Source organism: Chionomys nivalis, chromosome 20 (assembly GCF_950005125.1).
Source record: "Chionomys nivalis chromosome 20, mChiNiv1.1, whole genome shotgun sequence".
Lineage (NCBI taxonomy): Eukaryota > Metazoa > Chordata > Mammalia > Rodentia > Cricetidae > Chionomys > Chionomys nivalis.
In genome coordinates this window covers 42,264,762-42,283,922 of record NC_080105.1, presented here as the reverse complement: position 1 = coordinate 42,283,922, position 19,161 = coordinate 42,264,762, and the positions used below count along the sequence as shown (strand labels likewise).

Genomic DNA, 19,161 nt, shown 5'->3' with positions numbered 1-19,161 from the left:
ATCTGTTTTCCTCTCATGACGCTTCCCAAACACATAACACCCAGAAACAGGGAGTGAGTCTCAGGGAGGCAGGCAACCAGCTCAGAATCGACTATAATTGTGGGCTATTTGGACTCAGAGCAAAAGTTCATACATGCGCTTCCCTTCTATTTGTTCACCTGTGAGACTCGGATGTGCATGGGTAGAACTGTTAAAACTCAACGAGTCGAAAGCAACTCAACTTCGTTAGCTTCATCTATCACAAATGCACTCTATATTAAAGGCTACTTTCCAATCCAGTTGCAGAATCTCATTGCTTTACATAGGAAAGGCTTTTGCTTTGAGGCAACAAAAAAAACCCCAGGAAGGGTAGTATGTTATCTGGGTTTGATTCCTGCTGGTGTTGCTTTGGACACTTGTAAAGTGAAAGAGACTTTAGGAGCAGCCTGAGCTGCCACCGAGAACAGAGGGCACACTAACTAGCCAATAAGCGAACAATAACGAATAACGCTGCTGCTACTATTGTTTGAATCACATTTTGCTATTTAACACTGTTTATCGGGAGTGCATACTTATTTTCTTTCTTATTGCTGATCATGAGCCTTCTCATTCTTGTTTATCTCTCACATGCATTAAATTGGCATGGGCAAAGCTTAAATCAAGAAAGTCTTTGTTGTAAGAACTGCACTTTTTATAGCATTCGGAGACTTGTCCGCAAAATGGGGTCAACGGCAGCTGGCACTTCCGAGCGGTCATTAAGGTTGCTCCAAACAATCCATTTACATTTTTGCTGAGTCTATGTAAGAGGAAACAAGCTGGTTCTACTGACTATAGAGCAGATTCAAGCTGCAATTTGAAAATCTGTCACTGAATGTAACAGGACACTTATTGACCCATCCACCCACAGCTCTTAGTCACACAAGCCCCATTTGTATAAAATAAATGACTTTAAAAGGATTGGGGTCCTTAATAGGATAATTATTCTAAAGAAAAAAACTGGAATATATAAGAAATAAAAATATACCAAACCTACAATGGAATGCATGTTCCCAGTTTTACAAGAAGGAATAGTCAAAAATTTGTCTTATAAGAAGAAGGATAGTATCTTTGATGTTTCTCCCATATTTTTGAAATTCTATGAAAAATAAAAAGGGGAGAAAATGACAAGGGATATGTAGAAGCTAAGAAAAACCCTTAAAATGTTTAGTCAGGAATTATTTCTTAATTGTTATCATTTCAAAAATGTATTTTTCTAGAGGGCAAGTGGTAGAGATAGTACAGCAAGACCCTAGGTTTGAAATTTCCTATCAGAAAAACACCCAAACCATGTCTGTCTAGCTAGGATGGGAACAGTGTGTACGCTGTGTTGCGGGACTGGATGGATGGCAGTCACAGATACGGGCAGAATGAGAAGCACCAACCAGAAGAAAACAAACTCTGCCAGTTAAGAAAGTCAATTCCAATGCTACCACTTCTTATAAGGACCCAGACTGCTTGAAGCTGCTACTTCTTCTTGTCTCTGATCCAGAGAAGTGAGGACAACCCTAGGTCTGGGATGGTCAGAGAAGGCATCTGGAACAGGCAGTATCCAGAGGACAAACAGAGAGCAACCCAGGCAAGTTCTGAGTAAGGACAAGAATATAAACTAACATAGGCTGGGGAGATGATCAGGGGAAAAGCGTTTGCAATGCAAATAAGAGTCTCCCGAGTTCTATCTGGGTGTGGTGGTAAACCCTTAATCACAGAACAGTGGAGGAAGAGACAAGTGGATCTCTGGGTTCCTTCGCCAACAGCCTAACCTAACTGGTAAGTTTCAGGCCATAAAAGACTCCATTCAGAAAGCAAGGTAGATGACTCCTAAATAATAAAACTCAAATCCATGTGCACCCACACATACAAACACGTGCACCCACCCATGTCTACAGAAAGGCACACACGCGTGCACAAACATACACACAGTAATAGCCCTATTCTATCTCTTTCCTGGACGTGCGTCCATTCATATAGGCAGAACTGGAGGAAAGGGAACTGGGTTGCCTTTGCCTTTTGATACTAACCCCCAAATCACATGGAACTGTGTCCCAACACACAAAATGTTTGCTGGACAAGCCTTTCCAGATTGTACCTTAGAAAGTAGCAGTATCTATTGTTCAGAAATGGAGTCCACACACAGGCATGATTTCGTTTGAAAGCAGTTTACTTTCCGTACTAAGGATTTTCCTAACGCCACCCCACTTGCTGGAATGAAACAGGGAAGGGGTGCATTCCCCAGGCCTGAGTCTCTCTGACCCATGTGAACTCTTCCATAATTTTTCACTATAAAACAGATCTATTTTGAACTTTTAAAATCAACACATTAGTGCTGCTTTGAAATGAGTTCTGCGTTCCTCCCTTACTCCATGGTCTATAAGGAGGCCTAGAAGCCTGCACTGGTTTATACGTTCAAATGATAAGAGTATATTTTCACACGACTAAAAGGGGACTTACTAATTAGTTCAGTAACAATGACCTACCAAGAACGAGAGGGATGTAGGAAATGGCACACAAACATAGCCTTTCTTTCTCTCAAACCATAACCAAACACTGGGAAGCCACTGCTGAGAGAGAGAGAAATGGAGTCAGATTCCTGACTTATTCCTCTCTCCACAGCACTGTAATGAACACTGAAACGTGAACCAGGAGATTCATTTCAGTTCCCTGAATTCCTGGGCAACCAAAGTGTAAGAAATTCTTCCATTCCAGAAGTGCTTACATGTGCTAAAGGACAACATTCACCATCCTATCCAGGACAGCATGAAGGGCTCCAGTCCCGAGGGATTCAATGGTGTCATTCAAATCAATCACATAGGGAGAAATTTTCAGAAAAATGTGCCAAAGAGAAAAATCTAGTATTTCCTTTTGTGTACTATTTTTTTTAAGCAAAGCTCAGCATGACTCTTTACTGTTAGTTGTGTGAATCCCATCTGGTTTTTTTTTCCCTAATGTTTCCATAAGTAGAACTAAATAACCAATATTGCAAGCATGCCAGCAGGAATTATCATTTGAATATGTAACAAGGGGTCCGAGGAAGCCTGTGAGCTCTCCTAGAATTTCATTTCCTGTTTGATATTCGTAGATTGCTGCTATCAAGCCTCTTAAATGCTGCTGTTTAGGCAAGACACTAACTCGGACAATAATAATATTTTTCTTATTCATTTTGTTTGTTTCAGGTGCTGGGGGCCAAATCCACTCAGACTACGCACTCCCCTACCGTAGAGTAGTAACATATTTCATACCAAACAGTTACAGCGTATGTCCTGCTAACCCGAAGGGAAAAGCTTTACCACCAAATGCTGTCTACAAAAACAGATTGACAGGAACAAGGTACGTTATAAGAAGATTCAACTGCTGTTGGGTTTTCGCTCCTGCTGCTAAGTAAGAAAGATATTGTCTCTTAACACACTTTGTAGACTGGGAGAGGAACATGGATGTGTATTTATTAAAGAGCTTATCAAAAAGTTGCTTTATATTAAAACCTAAATTAAGGAGAAGAAAGAATAGCCCTAAGTTTGATTGCCAATATTTAATAGCATCTCACTATTTTATATCAAAAATTAATTCAGTGCTTTCAATTAATAAACATCAGAAGCTAGTTTTACTAATCCTTGCTAATTTTTTAAGCTCCCTTGGTGTCGCACACGGCACCAATCAATCTAGCGGTGGAAGAAGCTCACGAGCACAGAGCACATTTCACATTAACCAGGCGAAACTCATTTGGGATCTTGCCTAGGGACGTGCCTTCAAACGTTTTCATAATTACTCAATTGCTATCAAATTTGAATTAAGGGCATTTATATATAGTTTCCTCACTCCGTCACAGCAGACTGTAATATGAAATTGAGGAACTTTGGACCAAAATTCCAAACAGCTGGGCATGGTGCCTGTGGCAGTTGCTGAAGGTGTCAAGACAAGCTGAAAAGGAACCCACGAACACCTACCCCAAGCTAGGCCTCAGATGCTATGCGATTATTTTTCAACATTCAAAGGCACCAGATTATCCAAAAACCAACACACACATGGCTTCATAGTATTCTCTCATGTCTATTTGGCAGGGAGGAGATCTCTAGTTAATCTGAAACACAGTAGGAAACCATCTCTACTCCAGAAACAAGTCCTTATTCTGCACAAACTCAGTTCACCACACCTCAGAGGCTGAGGGCCACCCGTGAATATGCTCATTGAGAGAAGTTATTACCTTGGGCTAAAGACTAGTAAACAGAAGTATGTATACTTACATGAAGAAGTATTTGCGCCTTCTGTAGATACTGATATTCTAATGGGAGACTCTATAAGACATAAAAATGGAGTAAAGCTTTATTGAGTCATGCCACTTGAAAGTTAGAAAGTTGCCAGGCTCCGGAATTGCCTTGAAAAGCTGTGCTAAAAAGCAGTGCAGGAGCCAAACAGCGGTACCCTTAAAACAGGAAAATGCTCGTACCACGCAAGGATTGCAGAGAGACGGCCCTGCTCTGAAGACTTCTCAAAGTGACTGGAAAGGAGAGAGCACACCCGGAAAAACACCCACAGATGAACTGTGAAATGAGCTTTGGGAAATATTCTTAGCAATCCCACAGTACAGGTGAAATAGGTCATTGCTTTGGTATAGGCTTGAAGTCGAAGAGAATTCCACTGCAAGAGAAGGGTCGGCATTCACACATTCAGTTCTCAAGAGAGAAAATATTTCCAGGCAATTTGGGTCAGCATAAACATCCTGACCAACAACAGTGCCAAACAAAGGCCATACAGTCCATTGCAGCAGTCACACGAGGAGCCAACGGAACATGCTGAGCAAGTGAAAACAAGTTAGGGAGGTACAAGATTTGCTTAGGTAACAAGGATGGAGGAAGAATAAAATGGGATTTTAGTATTGACCGAGCAATAGGAATGCAGGGAGAAAAAAAAATGAGACCGAAAGATTTTTAACCCTAGGAAATCAGAAAAACAAACAAAAAACTCAGTCTTAAAGTTGAAAATCAACAGCTAGAATACCATATTCAGGTCACATTTCAGGAAATGTGGAAGACAGTCCAGCTACCCTAGAGAAGCACCACAGAACTTTAAAAGCCCAGTTCCCTAACCGCGTCTACTGGTCTTGATAATGAAGTCCTTACACTGAATAAATATCTGGATGAAAGGTAAAGGGACTGACTTTATTCTTTGTTTCTCTGCCTCCCTGTAACCCCCTCCCCCATCCCCACCCACGCTTCTCTCAGATTCTGAACAGTGTTGTTGAAGAAAAGAGGAAACACTAAGAGGGAATATAGAAGAAGGCTGTGCAGGGTTCTCTGGACTACTACGGCTTTAAAGAGGTATGGCCAAGGTGAGAAACAGCAACTATGCCAACCAATGAATAGAGCAGGGAGCTATGTAGACAGCACTGAGCTCCAGGAACCCACCCTTCTCCTTCCTGAGGCACACAACTCAATATATATTAGCGGTCTTCTGTAAAATGAGGGGAAATAATGCTCATTTTGTGATTTTGTCAAAACTGGCAAATGAGTTACAATCTCGATAAATCAAAAGGAGCCAGATAAAAGCAAGTTATCATTATAACCCAGGAAGAAGGAGAGAAAGAGAGAGACCACAGATTTGAAAGAGAGGAAGGATGGGTGTATCAGAGACTTTGGAGGGGAAAGAGAAGGGGAAAAAGATGTAATTTAATTATATCCAAAAAATAAAAGAAATTACAAAAAGGAAATGAGTTTTCAATCTCAACTGACCACAAATTTGCTGCTAAATAACTACTAATTTTTTAATTTCCTAGGGTTCTCTTAACCATAAAATCATAGAAAATAAAGTACACTTCTCACCCCTCATCAATGAACTTTCTCACTGTAATTGATGGAGATGATTACAAAAAAGCACAATCAATCAAAATCCAGGGTTGAGACACTCATTCCCAATGGATGCATCTTCAAAACACACCACATCTAAGGCTCAGGGAATATTGCAGAAGAGGGGGTGGAAAGACTGTAAAAACCAGGGGCTCAGAGAGTTATGATGAGACTATCTAGCCCAGAAGGTTGAGAAACTACACCCATGAAGTCTCTTCAACATGACTGCCTAAACAGGAGTTGAACAAAAATAACAATAGATGTACCAAAGTAGACAAGGGAAAGCCCACAAGACCTCAGTCCTACACAAACAACCACAGGTAACTAACGAATGTTAAGAGTAAAAAAATTAGTTTTCCCCAGGGAAAAGTATACCAGTTGGTTATCCAATATCAAACTGTCAGCCTTGAAAATATATATACAAGTAAGATTTTACACACTGAGCATGCAGGTTATATTTAGGAATATTTAAGAGGTCATGCATTTGAAAGAGAACAAGGACGGGTATATGGAAGGGTTTAGAGGGAGGGGTAAAAGAGAGAAATGATTTAAGTATTTATAATCTAAAAAAAACTGAAGAGTGGGCATGGTGGTGCACGGCTATAATCTTAGTTCCAGGGAAGCAGGGAAAGGATCCCCAAGAGGGATGCTGGGCTGAGCCACATAGCAAATCTCTTTCTCAAAAACAATTAAAAATAAGGCAGATGAAGTCATTCTGTAACTAGCAGACAAACCAGTGCATTCTGGTTATATATGGATTTGTAGAGTTGGCGGATAAGTAGCTTGTGTCTTCCCAGCCTGCAACTACCACCAGTAAATATTACAGGCAAAATGAATAGAAACAGAACATTACAATAACATTTGGGGAAAGTCAAGGTGGTTGTTGTTGTTTCAGATTTAGTGAACCAGAATCTGCCAACAGCATCCCAAAGGTCAGACATCAGATGCTGGGTTCACTGTCTAGGTACACAGTCTCCTTCCAATGGGTTGCCCAAGCAACCAAGAGAAGCAGGCTCAAAGATAGAAAATCTGATCCTGTACCCCTAAGGTTTCTCTTCTACTTGTCTAATATCACAAAGTAGCATGAAGATATGACCTCTTTCTCTCCTATTTGTGTCTTGAGCCACCATTCAGGGATACAGCAAAGAAACCTCCTGCCCCAAGTAAAATACAAAAAGGCAGAAGGAAGCTGAGGAAAACCCTGGAACAGAGCATGGGAAGAGTTGAAATTTGGATGCAAAGGGAGTGCTGATTAGTACTGAGGAACAGCCAGCAGTTAAGCCTCTCACACTGGTTAGTAAAACTTGCCAGGCTCCGTTCCTTACCTGAGGACACATATGCTCTTTCGGTTGAGGCTGGCATGCCAGTGATGAACTCTGCAAAAAAGAAAAGGTGACAGGCGATTATAGGGTACAGCAGGAGTCTGGGATCTGGGGCCATTGCCTGCCTTCCAGATGCAAACGGTGTGAGGAAGGCGCACTGAGTGAAGACAGTTCAAATAAATAGTTCTTCTTTCGTGGGGGAAGAGCCTGAGATGAATTACGCTAAGTAATTATGAGGAACCATTTGCTCCCCCTGGGATGAATGAGGAAGAAAGCACTAGAGAGACGCATGGTGGGTTCCTTGGAAAGGAAAAAGAAATGGGGAATTAAGAGCGTCAAAGCCATTGTCACACGAAAGCGAGGTAATTTCTAATCTTGAGGAGTCTGGAAAATTACTGTTTTGTTCAAAAATGAAGCAAGCAGTGTTTTCTGTCGGGATTGGCAGACGACACCAAGTTCTGGCACGGAACTCTTCAAATCGCCAGAGTGAAGCAAGATGGGAACATTATCATCTGGTACATGTTGGCTACTCTGGACAGAGCCTGCCTGTACTTCCCTGAAGGAAAGAAGGACAAATGTGCACAGCAGGGAACACCATTATCCTGAGAATTATGAGACTTTTTAAGACTCTAAACTTGTTATCTTACAGCTCTAAGGATGTAATAAAGGAGGGTTACACTGTCTATGTAGTTCCGCATTCAGTCCTAAGTCTGGCTTTAGTTGGTCAGAATACAAAGGCAGTTTCAAGAGACTAGGAGGATGCAAAGGTAAAATGATAGAATCATTCCACCTCGACTGTGTATAAGTTATCAAATGTTGCATACTCTCACCCTCCCTAACCAGGACAAAGATAAGCCAAGTCACATATGATGTCAGCTACAATACAAAATGAGCGAGGGGCAGAGAAATATTTAAAGCTCAATAAAAACAATAAAAAGTACTACATCTGCCTGAAACTCTTAGAAGGTCATATATACTATCATTTTAAGTCTAAACTAATACTGAATTAATCATAGAGTGATGAGCTCATTACCAATGCAATCCTTTTAACCACAGACACCACCATGATGGGACTAGCCTAATAAGGAAGAAAAATCGATTGACGTGATAATTTCCCTTCAACTTCTGAATTTCTTGAGGGACCAAAGAATTTGAGGAAGTAGACAGAATGAAAGTCACGTGAGATTCGGAAGAGATGGTCAAGTATCGAAGACCAGAAACGTATCTTTTAAGAAGCCCAGATGTTATCTTCTTAGTGCAAAGTAAGAGTGCTTTCTGAGGTCAATCATTTGCAAAGTGAGACTGTTTTCATGACATCGAAATTTCCTCCACCCGTTCTTATGCTCATTAGCAATGGGACAAAGTAAAAGGGATTTGAGAATGAGGGTGTATGACTTCCTTGGAACTTTCTCATGCAGGAGGGAAGCAGAGACAAATGTTCTCAGCTGAACCAGTGAGGACACTTGTTCCTGAAACAAAGTCAAGTAGAAAATAAAATAAAATTGCTATTCTTTGGAAACATAGAAACCGAGGAAGCTTTTTTAATCCCAGATTCACAATCATTGTTCTTCCACAAGACACACCTGGATTGCTTCCAATGCAAGGCTTTCCAACGTTGTGCCCACGTTGACAGATCCCTCCTTATTCTGCCCTTCAGAATGCATCAATGACTTGACCACCACATTGCCTGACAAGGATTGGGCAAAGATCCAAGCCCAACCTGATGTCAAAACTTTCTCCACATTTATTTTTGGCAAACCGAGTCTACAGTGACCTTCCAAGAAGATTAAAAAAAGAAAAAAAGACCTCAGCACGGAGGACAGGTTAACTGTAACTTCCTCTTGTGATTGAAGGCTGCATTAGAGACAAATGTTCATAGTAACAAATGGTTGCAGCAGTTATATCTGGACATGGAAGCTCCTGAAGATAGCACCCTTCCTAAATTAGATATTTATCCTGGAGATTTTTAAAACCTCTTTAATGACTGTGGTTTCAATAAAAATACTTCCTGAATTAATATTGAGGAAATGTAAGCTCGGAGCTTAACAAATAGCTTATATGTTCAAAACAGAGACTTTTAAATGATCTTTGCTATTAAGAAATGTCAATCCTATTGATTAATACTAATTACCCAGAAAGCCCCCACCACCACCGTGTGCAGAGTTCAAGGATTTAAACAAAAAATTTGCTTGTTTTTAGTATAATTGGAATTTTACATTCTACTTACAGATTTTAAAAAATCTTAAGTCCTGCAATCTCCTCGACTAGCATCTAAGTGGTGTATTTTAGCACAGTAAGTTGGTTCATTAGATTTACAGAGGTCTACTTGATGGTGTAAATAGTGAGGCTTTAAAATCGTCAGGAATTGAACACTGATGACCAACTCATGCTTAGTAGATCTGAAAACATAACACTGCTGTATTTTTCATGTTCGAAAAATGATTTTAATAAACTGGACTGAGTCTCAAGTGAAATGGCTGGTAAGTGACTTCTGGAAAATAATTTTTCTAATGAATAAGAATGTATGACTTGTTGGAGACTTTGTCATGAGCATAATGAGAACATAAATATTCAGGAAACACACACACATATGTGATGTCTGTGCAGAGTTAACATACATTACGCCATTCTTTATTTCCCTAAACTTTAAGGCTCTACTACGTATACCAAAATTGTGATTAAAATAGATTTTAAAAGTGGGTGCACTAATTCACTAACAATGGTAAAACATGAACTCAGGAACAACTTAGAATATCCGAACTCTTATTGTACTCAATGCATACATAAGCAGCAGAGAAGTTTTCAAATTAATAAATGCTATAGGGGTACTATGAATAATCTGTCATATTCTAACCATATTATTAATGTGTATTAGCTTTTATGAGTACCCTACATAATATAATACACATGGAGAATGACAAACAAGTTTTAAAATCTACTGGACTCCAGGCTTGGTGGTGCACGCCTTTAACCCCAGCAATTAGTCAGGAGGCAAAAGCAAGCAGCTCTTTTTGGGTTCCAGGCCAGTCTGGTCTATATAGCAAGTTCTAGACCAGCCAGAACTGCATAGTGGACCCCGTCTCAAAATAATAAACACATAAATAAAAATAAACAAAACCTTCATGACATTCTTCTCACTGTGACTTTGTAAGCTGTTTACCAATATATTTCCCACAATACCATGTTTGGGAGAGGGATAAGAACTAACTAAGCCCATGACCCACATGAGCCAAAATTTTAAAGCACCAAATATAAGCTATTCAAACTTTATTAATTATTTTTTTCTGTTTCGCAAATGGAACAGCAATGGCTATGAGCCCAATTATTCCTTGAGCCTGAACCTTATATAAGTTTTCTCCTGATTAAAAAAGAAAACTCAAGATATGATTGAGTGGCTGTATATTCTCCCACAGTAACCTTTGAACAGATAGCAAACCAATTATGTCTGTGGTTCTTGTTTTTGCTCCTTTCTTCTAATATCCAAGTGTTTTCCTAGAGCTTGTTAGCTAAGAATTAATTGTGAAATTAGGATTTCTTAGAGAAAGACCAAGCCAAATAACTAGATAAAAATGAGTCCAGAGTGTATGGGCTGAGGGAAAACATGTGTGGCCCTTTCCCCTGCCAATACTGTTTTGTTAACTCGCCACAGGACGATCATGACCTACCACAATGTTTCTAGGAAAATCACCTTTAGACGCTAGCAGGTTACACACGTTTACGCATATTTACACATGCAAATTCTTTCTTCCAATTCCACAAAGCAATGAAAAGACATCAGAAAGGGTCAACGATAAACAAATTCTTCAAATGTAGCTTAATAAACGAGTGATTACACGTGTTCTTTTTTGAAGTGCTTAAATATTTTGGGAATTTGGTCACGATTTCACTGAAGCAAATAAAAACAAGCATAAGGAATTTCTTAAATTTTTATTAGTCAATTCCTATCTAGGTGTTAATTGAAATAGATCTACTCAGTCACATGTGGGTGTGGCTTCACCTCCATTGGTTAAGCAGTGGACAGGATATATGGCCAGGTGTAAATCCTTGCAGATTCTCTGGGTCTTATGGCATGGTGTGGCACAGTCCCTGCTAATCATATCCTGCCTAGCACAACTCTTGTTGGGAGATTAAGGTCAGGGCCATAGGAAAGAGGTAAATCTCAAAGGGTATCTTACAAAACACTCTGGAGAAGAATCTGCCAGAGTGGGGGGGAGCACGAGCCAGTTAGGTAGGGATCTACCAAGAAGCAGAGGCAAAAGCATGGCAAGTGAGGAAGAGAAGAGACAGTGGGTTGTTTTTTTGTTTTTTTAAGTTTAAAAAGATCCGACACAGTCTGAAGGTAGAACAACTAGAAAACAGTCACGTGATGGTTTTGTCTAAACTCTTTGGGATACCTGTGTTCAAGTCCGTCTCCCCAAGGCCAAGCTCTTTCTCCTAGACTCTCTCCTTCTGACACCCTTCTCCTTGCTGTTCGTGACAAGTGAAAGGTTCTGCCTTTCCTCTCTGTGCACACATACACCTTCAGATACAGAGTGGGCTCCTACACACTAGGAAGAAAAGGCAGGTTTAGGCTGTCTTTTGCTATCTACAACTTTTTTGATTCTGAAATGGTTTATTTACCATTCTAAGAATCATATTTCATTTTTATGGAAAAACTTATTTCATACAACTTATTCGAGTCCAGCTTTTCCCTTCCCCCACATCCTTCTAGAGACTCCACACCTTTGAGAGGGTTCAATGCCCTTCTCCTCACATCACACTGCTCCTGGGGTTCTGCATTTTCCTACTCTGATGCTGTAAGTGACTAAAAGCCAGAACTGGGCTGGGGAGTGGCTGGGTTGGTAGAATAGTATGAACAGGGTCTGATCTTTATCTCCAAAGCCACTGTAATAACTGGGTCTAATGGCACAAGCTTATAAGCTCACACTCCAGAGGCAGAGAAAAATAGATCACAAAAAAAGCATCCTCTACAGTCTAGCAGGTCCAAGGGCTAACTCGGGCTACAGACATTGTGAGAAAAGCAAACAAGCAAAACAATATCACAAAAAGAATAAAATAGTCCCATGAACTTTTTATTTTTGTTAGGTTAAAAAACGGCCCAATATCATAAGCACCTCTAACCTTCATTCCTTAAAACTTAAATTTATCAGTACTATATATTCAACTTTGAGCACTAGACCATAACTTGAAAATTAATCAGATGAGAAATGTGAAAATGAGAATTATCAAACTTTTGCTCCCTCCAAACTAACAATAAAAGGACCCTAGAGATGTTTTCCTGGACTATTACAGGGGTAGATCATCTCTGTTTTATCATATAAACCAGAAGCCATGGAATGATAAATATAATCATACTATAAGTAATGATAATACTCTCATTTTATTTATCTGGAACTATATAGTATGCATAGCTACAAAAATCCAGCCTAAATGTCACAATCATAATTCACAACTTACCATAAGAAGACATGTTAAAATAGAATTACAAGAACAGCTTTCAAAACGTGACACAGAGGTCATGATATTCTCAAAAAAAGACATTATTTTTTTCAAAGATCATGATCTAAACCACAGTAAAGAATAAGCTACTAAAATTAAGTAATCCTTAAATTTTGAGCTTTCTGCAGCAATTCTAAAAAATCACACACAGAATAAAGTAATACAAGCAAAATGCTCTGCTCAACCTATGTCGATTACACACTGAAGTAACACTGTACTTGTTCATAGACATGTTAAATGGCATTTGCACTCTAAGTACCAAAAGCATGGCTTCGAGAACTTGCAATGAGAACTATTTCTCATCGAGTCTCCTTTACTCCCAATAGAGGGAATGACCTACAGAGAAAGGTAACAGACTTTGATGATGCCACTCTAGACTTCCTGGGCAAGTCCAGAGAAGAACAGTCACTAACCTGGATTTTCCTGAGCCTTCTGCAAACTTTTTTATTCTACTCCCCTCTCCCTGACACAATGGGTCATGTGAGGATCAAGAGATACAAACTAATTTGATCTCTGAAGGAATTAACCTTACTGCTACTTACTCTTCCCATGATGGCCTGCCATCGTTGCCTTTTTACTCCAAAAGACCATTTCCTGTCATAGAAAGTTTCTCATCTCTACTAAGAAGCAGAGAAAGCAGAATTGGGCTTATAAAAATTCACATCATTTCAAGATACAATAGACACAGTAAGGTTTTTGAAATGGTACCCCAAAGTGCCAAGATTTGAAGAAGCATTGTTAGGCTCTCATGAGCTCCTAGACATGATCTTCACAGGTCAGGTTACTAAGCTATAGAAGACACAAGCCAGCAACTGCAGATTTCGGATTTCCTAAGAGAGCTGAGGGAAGTTGTTAGCTGGGAGGTAGTACTTCCTGTGTCTGACTCATTCCTGTGTTAAGCAAATCCTCCCCAACAGCTCTCAGGAGGCTGGATCAGAAGCCTGAAGCATTTACAAAGTAGGAAATTCACTGCCTCTCAGGTGTTCCTAATTTCAAAACTAGCAGCCCTAAAAAGTCACTGTGTCTAGCTTGCTATTAGCTTGGTGTAATTGCTTAAAATGTACACCGGAACATTAAAACTTTAGGTCTTGCAGATAAATAGAACAGATGCATTTATTCATGTGTATGGACACATACATAAGTACACTTGTTTTTACATGTGTCTCAGTGTGTGTATGTGTATATGTATAGTATGTATATAAACTATATAACTGTATTGTGTGGTTGATAGGACTTGACTGCCCTAACCAACTCAAGCAGGTGTGTGTGTGTGTGTGTGTGTGTGTGTGTGTGTGTGTGCGTAAAGATTAACCCATGGATCCCTCACACATCTGAGAAACAGCAGGCGGCAGGTGTCTTACCATTTGAGTCGACGATGGTGATGTTGGCTGAGGCACTGTCGTTCCCTAACTTGCTGATCACTTTGCACATATACTCTCCGGAATCAGCCAGTGACGCTTTGTTAATTCGAAGTTCTGACTTCCTGTGAGATGGAGACCAAAGTACTGTAAGTGCATCGCAGAAATTTATCTTCAGCATTGTAAATAATAAAATACACTTTCCTGGGTTCAGCACTCTCAAATTCCCCCTTCCTACCCTACAGATACAATGTTAAAATATCACTGGTTATCACATCAGTTCAGGTGTATGTTTCAGCCAGACCAAACATACGGTATCACTGTAAACTACCTATGATGGAATCTTAATTTTATCACACAGATAGTGAAGTTGGTGCTCTATGGTTGTGTCCTTCATTCCTCTGCTATCACTGCTGACCCTCTTAGCGGGCAAATTTTCTGTTCTCCTTACATCTCAGTGTTACCCTGAGACCATACATAAAAGTAACATTGTATGGACTGGCCAGGTCATATTCAGGAATATGTATGTAAATACATATATGCATACCATAATAATTAACGGGGGAGGAAGAGGCCATGGATTTGAAGGAGAGTGGGGGAGGGGTAATTGAGAAGGTTTAGGACTTGGAGGGAGGAAAGGAAAGGGAGAGATGTCAAAAAAAATTGTAATATCAAAAGTTCAAAACAAAGGTTTGGAAAGAGAAGAAAAATATTTAAACTGGTTTCTTATAAGCCCAGTAGAAAGAATCATTTAATAGAGTCTACGATAAATAAGAATACTCCACACATCTCTGTGGAGTAACATCAAAAGTCAAAGTAATTTCTATGGGGTAGATTTATCATTTCCAGAGATAGGAAAGGTGTCCTCCCTGCAGATGGCCATTGCTGGGCACAAAGTGCCTCCCAAATGGTTGAGACTGGAATAAATATTCCTGCTACAGTAGCCCACTTTTACAACCCTCTCACCATTAAATTGATAGCCACCATTTCTTTAATGTGGATGCCAGTGGGAGGCACACTCGCACCTCCTTTATTGTTGTGCGTGACCTGTAATTTAGGCTATCTATGGCCCACAAAAGCTCAGAACTGCTAGGACTGGCTCAGTGTTTACAAAGGGCTCTATATGGTGGAAATGGGGGAGCTTCCCAAACTAGACCAGGTTGGCCCAAAACTCATTACAGCAAGGATAGCTTGAATTCATGGAAAACCTCCTGCCCCGTTCTCTCAAGTGATGGCATTATAGGTATGAGCCACCACTCTGGGCTTATAAAGACTGTTAAAGCACCGTTCTGTATTCTAGCTTGGCATCTGGGAGCCATGCCCTATAGAGAGGACAATGGGAGGAAAGCGGGCAGGAAGGGAAGACAACAATATTGGTGGTTGCTTTCATGTTTTGCTATTTTCTCCATATCGTGTGGTCTTTTTGCCACATGGTATTTATCTTCAGGTGGAAAGTATGGTTTCGAACTTCAGGCCTCCTCTTCTACTCCAGTCTAGTAGATGGCATCAATCAAATTCAATAAAAATCCCACACACAAGTCTCATGCTTCTACCCTAGTGCCTCTGACAGGTCATAATTCGCCCCCCACTCAGAGTGTTGTGTGTTTCTGCCTTAATGGTCTTACTCATCTTCAAAGGCCGTCTTCAGTGTGAAGCCCTTTGATAAACTTTTCATGGCCAAATCATGCAGCTGGAGCATCTCTCTCCTTATTGAGATCCTTGCCATCACCCTGCCTCTCCTGCAAACCCTTTTTACTACATTTCTCTCACTACATCTTCTGTCCAGATGCAACCAGAGCAAGCAGTCTGCAAATTTTTAAAAAAGCCACTGGTGTCCTCACAACAGCACATGGCACAGTGTTGCCCCTGGAACTGTCCTCAGGCAATACTGGATACATGTAGGAATGGATCAAAGAAGTTTTGGGATGACCCTGCTTATGCTACCACAGGCCCTAATATACCCAATGCAGACAGCAGGAAGCAAGATGCAATGTAAAGGGGGCGGGGACAGTTTTAGGAGGGGCAGACTCAGGCAACCATAACCAGGTCAGTTTGTTAGTCAGGAAGTTACCTCTACTAGCTGTAACTCCCAACAAAACAACAATCAAACTTAGCAGGGGTCATGACGGAGTGTAACCATAACAAATGGGTTCTCTTCAACAACACTGGAAAACATTAAAGCCCTACCTATCCCTCAAGTTTCTCAGAAACGTTAATATAACTAACAGACTCTGAATAGCCAGGAGAATAATATATATATATCATTTAGCTTCTATCTACTTACTTAGCCAACTCTTTTTTTTCTTTCACTTAGCACATCTATTCACACTTTTGGAAAATAACAGTCCACAGAAGAAGATGTCAGAAAGATTTACTAGCAATTGCCTTGTTTATCTAAATAAGAGAACCAGCCAGGGCTATTTAAGGAATAGCCACTCATTAACCACAGAGGCTACTCAAAGAAAACTTTCCCTAAAGTACCTCTAGAAACCAAAATGGACCATGTTCGCAGCAAACATAGTGACAAATAGATATTTGGTGTTAATAATACTTAGCAGCTCCTAAATTTATCAAAATACCATATTAGATGTCACGCCAGGCTTTGGGATATTCAAACAAATATTTTCTAATGGATTATCATCTTTGTATATACTTGGTCTATCTGTGATGAGTTTGCTTCATGGTAGAAGGTTCGGAAGAAAAGAAACAAAGAATAAACACTGTAATAAGATTTTTTTTTCAGTTGAAAACAGGGCAAAGCTTTTTGAGAGAATTTTGCTGTCTGATCACAAAATAACAGATGGGAACAACAAATTAGGAGGGAAAACTAGAAAATATCCTGATCTTCAATATCAGAGGAAGAACAAATTCTAAATATTAAAAAACAGAGACTTTTAATGTTAAGACCCAAAATTCCAATGTCAGACAATTAGAACAATATTCCAAGAATATACAGTGACTAAGAAGCTCTTCCCCATTTGTGATCCCAGAAACAATCCCACGCTCGTATATGAAGACCTCTTTCTCGACCCTGCACAATTTAATATTTTAACTATTGAACTGGATTGAACTATATGAAACAGGGTAATTAAATTTCCAGTTGGCATAATCTTTAAAGGATAGTTCTAAAATCTAAATTCTCCTAATAGGTCTGGCCCATACTTCCTGGAATACAAACCCAAGTAATATAATCAAATGCCATGATGGACAAAAGGGATTGTGGGGGGGGGCACTATTCTGTGTTCAAAAAATATTTCACTAAACAATGTAAAAGGGATTTCTTTATGCAAGTGTTTCTTGGCAGTTATGTACAAGCCTTTAAGGTACATTTCCAAGAGAGGCATTACACTTGGTCATACAATCGCTACTGTAGAGACCACCCCTGGGAATCCAGGACAGAGCATCAATGGTTCAAGACCAATACTTAGCTAAATTGACACATGTGTAACAGATACAACCAGGTTCAGAAACCAGTGTGGAAATACTCAAGGGTAAAAGATGTATCAATCACAATGCACAAAGAAAGTAGGGCTTTCAAGTAGCCTATCTTTCAACACTAGCCGCTTAAAGAAGCTTTTAAAAAAACTGAGAAAAAGAAAGAAAAATGCACTTACTCTTGGGTGAAATTAATGTTAAAACAGAATAAAAAATCAAATTGGCTAGTACATTTGGAACTGGCTGGGTCACAGCTGGAACTCTGAAGTATGTTTTTGACTGACAGCTGATTAAAAAAAAAACAGTAATCAGAAGGCTTCAGAAGAAGGTGAATTACAATCGGAGAGAGTCTAGAAATCCTAATAAGAGAAAGAATTCTATTAAAAGAACAGTCCCGCAAGTGAAGATGGATGAAGTATAATGACTTTAAATACATCACTGCACTGCTACCTGGAAGAAGAAATGACCTGAGAGGGGCCAAGTGTCCTAAGAAAACTGAGCCCCAGAGAAAAAGAAAAGGGAAAGTACAAGGTGGTCTTACATGGGAGAATCTTGGGAATTCAGAGCCAGATAAGAAATCTATGACATTTTTTCATCGCAGAGACTCAAGACTGGGGAGCCATTTGCCAAGCACACTCTTACAAGGTCTACATGCATGCAGCACACATGTGTGTGGCTGTGTGAGTGTGCCTGTATGTGCATGGATGCATGTCTTCAATTCTGCTTCAGATGTCAACCTGCTTTCTGTGAGAAGGATGTGGAAGAATAAGAGGAACTTCTTAGAAAGCGCAACCAGGCAGCATACTGAACACCCACATAAACCACACGGAATGACCACTCGTTACACAGGGAAGCTAGGAATCCTTACGTACCGTTCCCATGGCCTGTCAAAGTGTGTCAGCAGCTAAGAAAAGGACTATACATGAATTTTCCTGATACAGAGCTCTTCGTGAGTGGCCACTGAGAACAGCAGAACACCCTAAATTCATTCATCCATCCACTCATTAATCTCTCTGTGCGTGGAGGGAGCTCTTCCCACCACCCATGTGTGCGGAAGTCACTGTGGGAGCTGGCTCTCTCCACCTTCCTTTATATGGGTTCTTGGGGTTGACCACAGGTCTCCAGGCTTGGTGGCAAGCACCATTACCATGCTGAGCCATCTCACCAGCCCCAGAGCAGGCATCAGTAAAATCTTCAAACGGGTTTTGAACAAGCAAAAGCACTTCCAGATCAAATTAAAATACAAATTACAATAAAAAGCTGAAGCAAAACTAGGGTTACATAAACATGTATGAAAATGACAAGAGCTAGAAGTTAGCCTTTCACAAGGCTAATCCAGAACAGACACATGAGTGAGGCCAAGCTGACAGGCCCGAAGCCTTCAGCTCGTTTTCTTGATCCAGATCATCCACCAGACACAGACAGCAAGAACAGAGGGATAAACATATATACAATACGGAGTGGTTCCCATTTCTTTTAATTGGTCCCACACGCAGCTTACCAAATAAAACAAACAAAGGCTTAAATGTGGATTCAAACCCATAGCAAGAACACGCAGGAAAAGAGGAGGCGTGGTCCAAGAGGAAGATGAGTTTACACAAAGACAGAAACTGCCTGTTGGTATGAAATCTTCTCATAACACGAAGGGATTAAAAGGGAAATTTGGCTGCCATCTACAATCTAGATAACTAACAG

General features: G+C 40.1%; 1 protein-coding gene across 9 annotated transcripts in view; it reads right to left on the bottom strand.

Moving 5' to 3' along the window:
* Positions 1 to 19,161, bottom strand: part of Nrg1 (neuregulin 1) — a 977,747-nt gene that overhangs the window by 134,567 nt on the left and 824,019 nt on the right. For 6 of the 9 annotated variants that reach the window (XM_057752215.1, XM_057752216.1, XM_057752227.1 and 3 more), the window contains exons 3-5: positions 14,035 to 14,156; positions 7,178 to 7,228; positions 4,254 to 4,304 (exon numbers count right to left, since the gene is read on the bottom strand). In XM_057752215.1, the coding sequence (XP_057608198.1) occupies positions 4,254 to 4,304; positions 7,178 to 7,228; positions 14,035 to 14,156 (224 nt within the window). Of the gene's footprint in view, positions 1 to 4,253; positions 4,305 to 7,177; positions 7,293 to 14,034; positions 14,157 to 19,161 lie in introns of those variants that run through there. The other 3 variants (XM_057752223.1, XM_057752224.1, XM_057752221.1) reach the window with 2 other exon arrangements.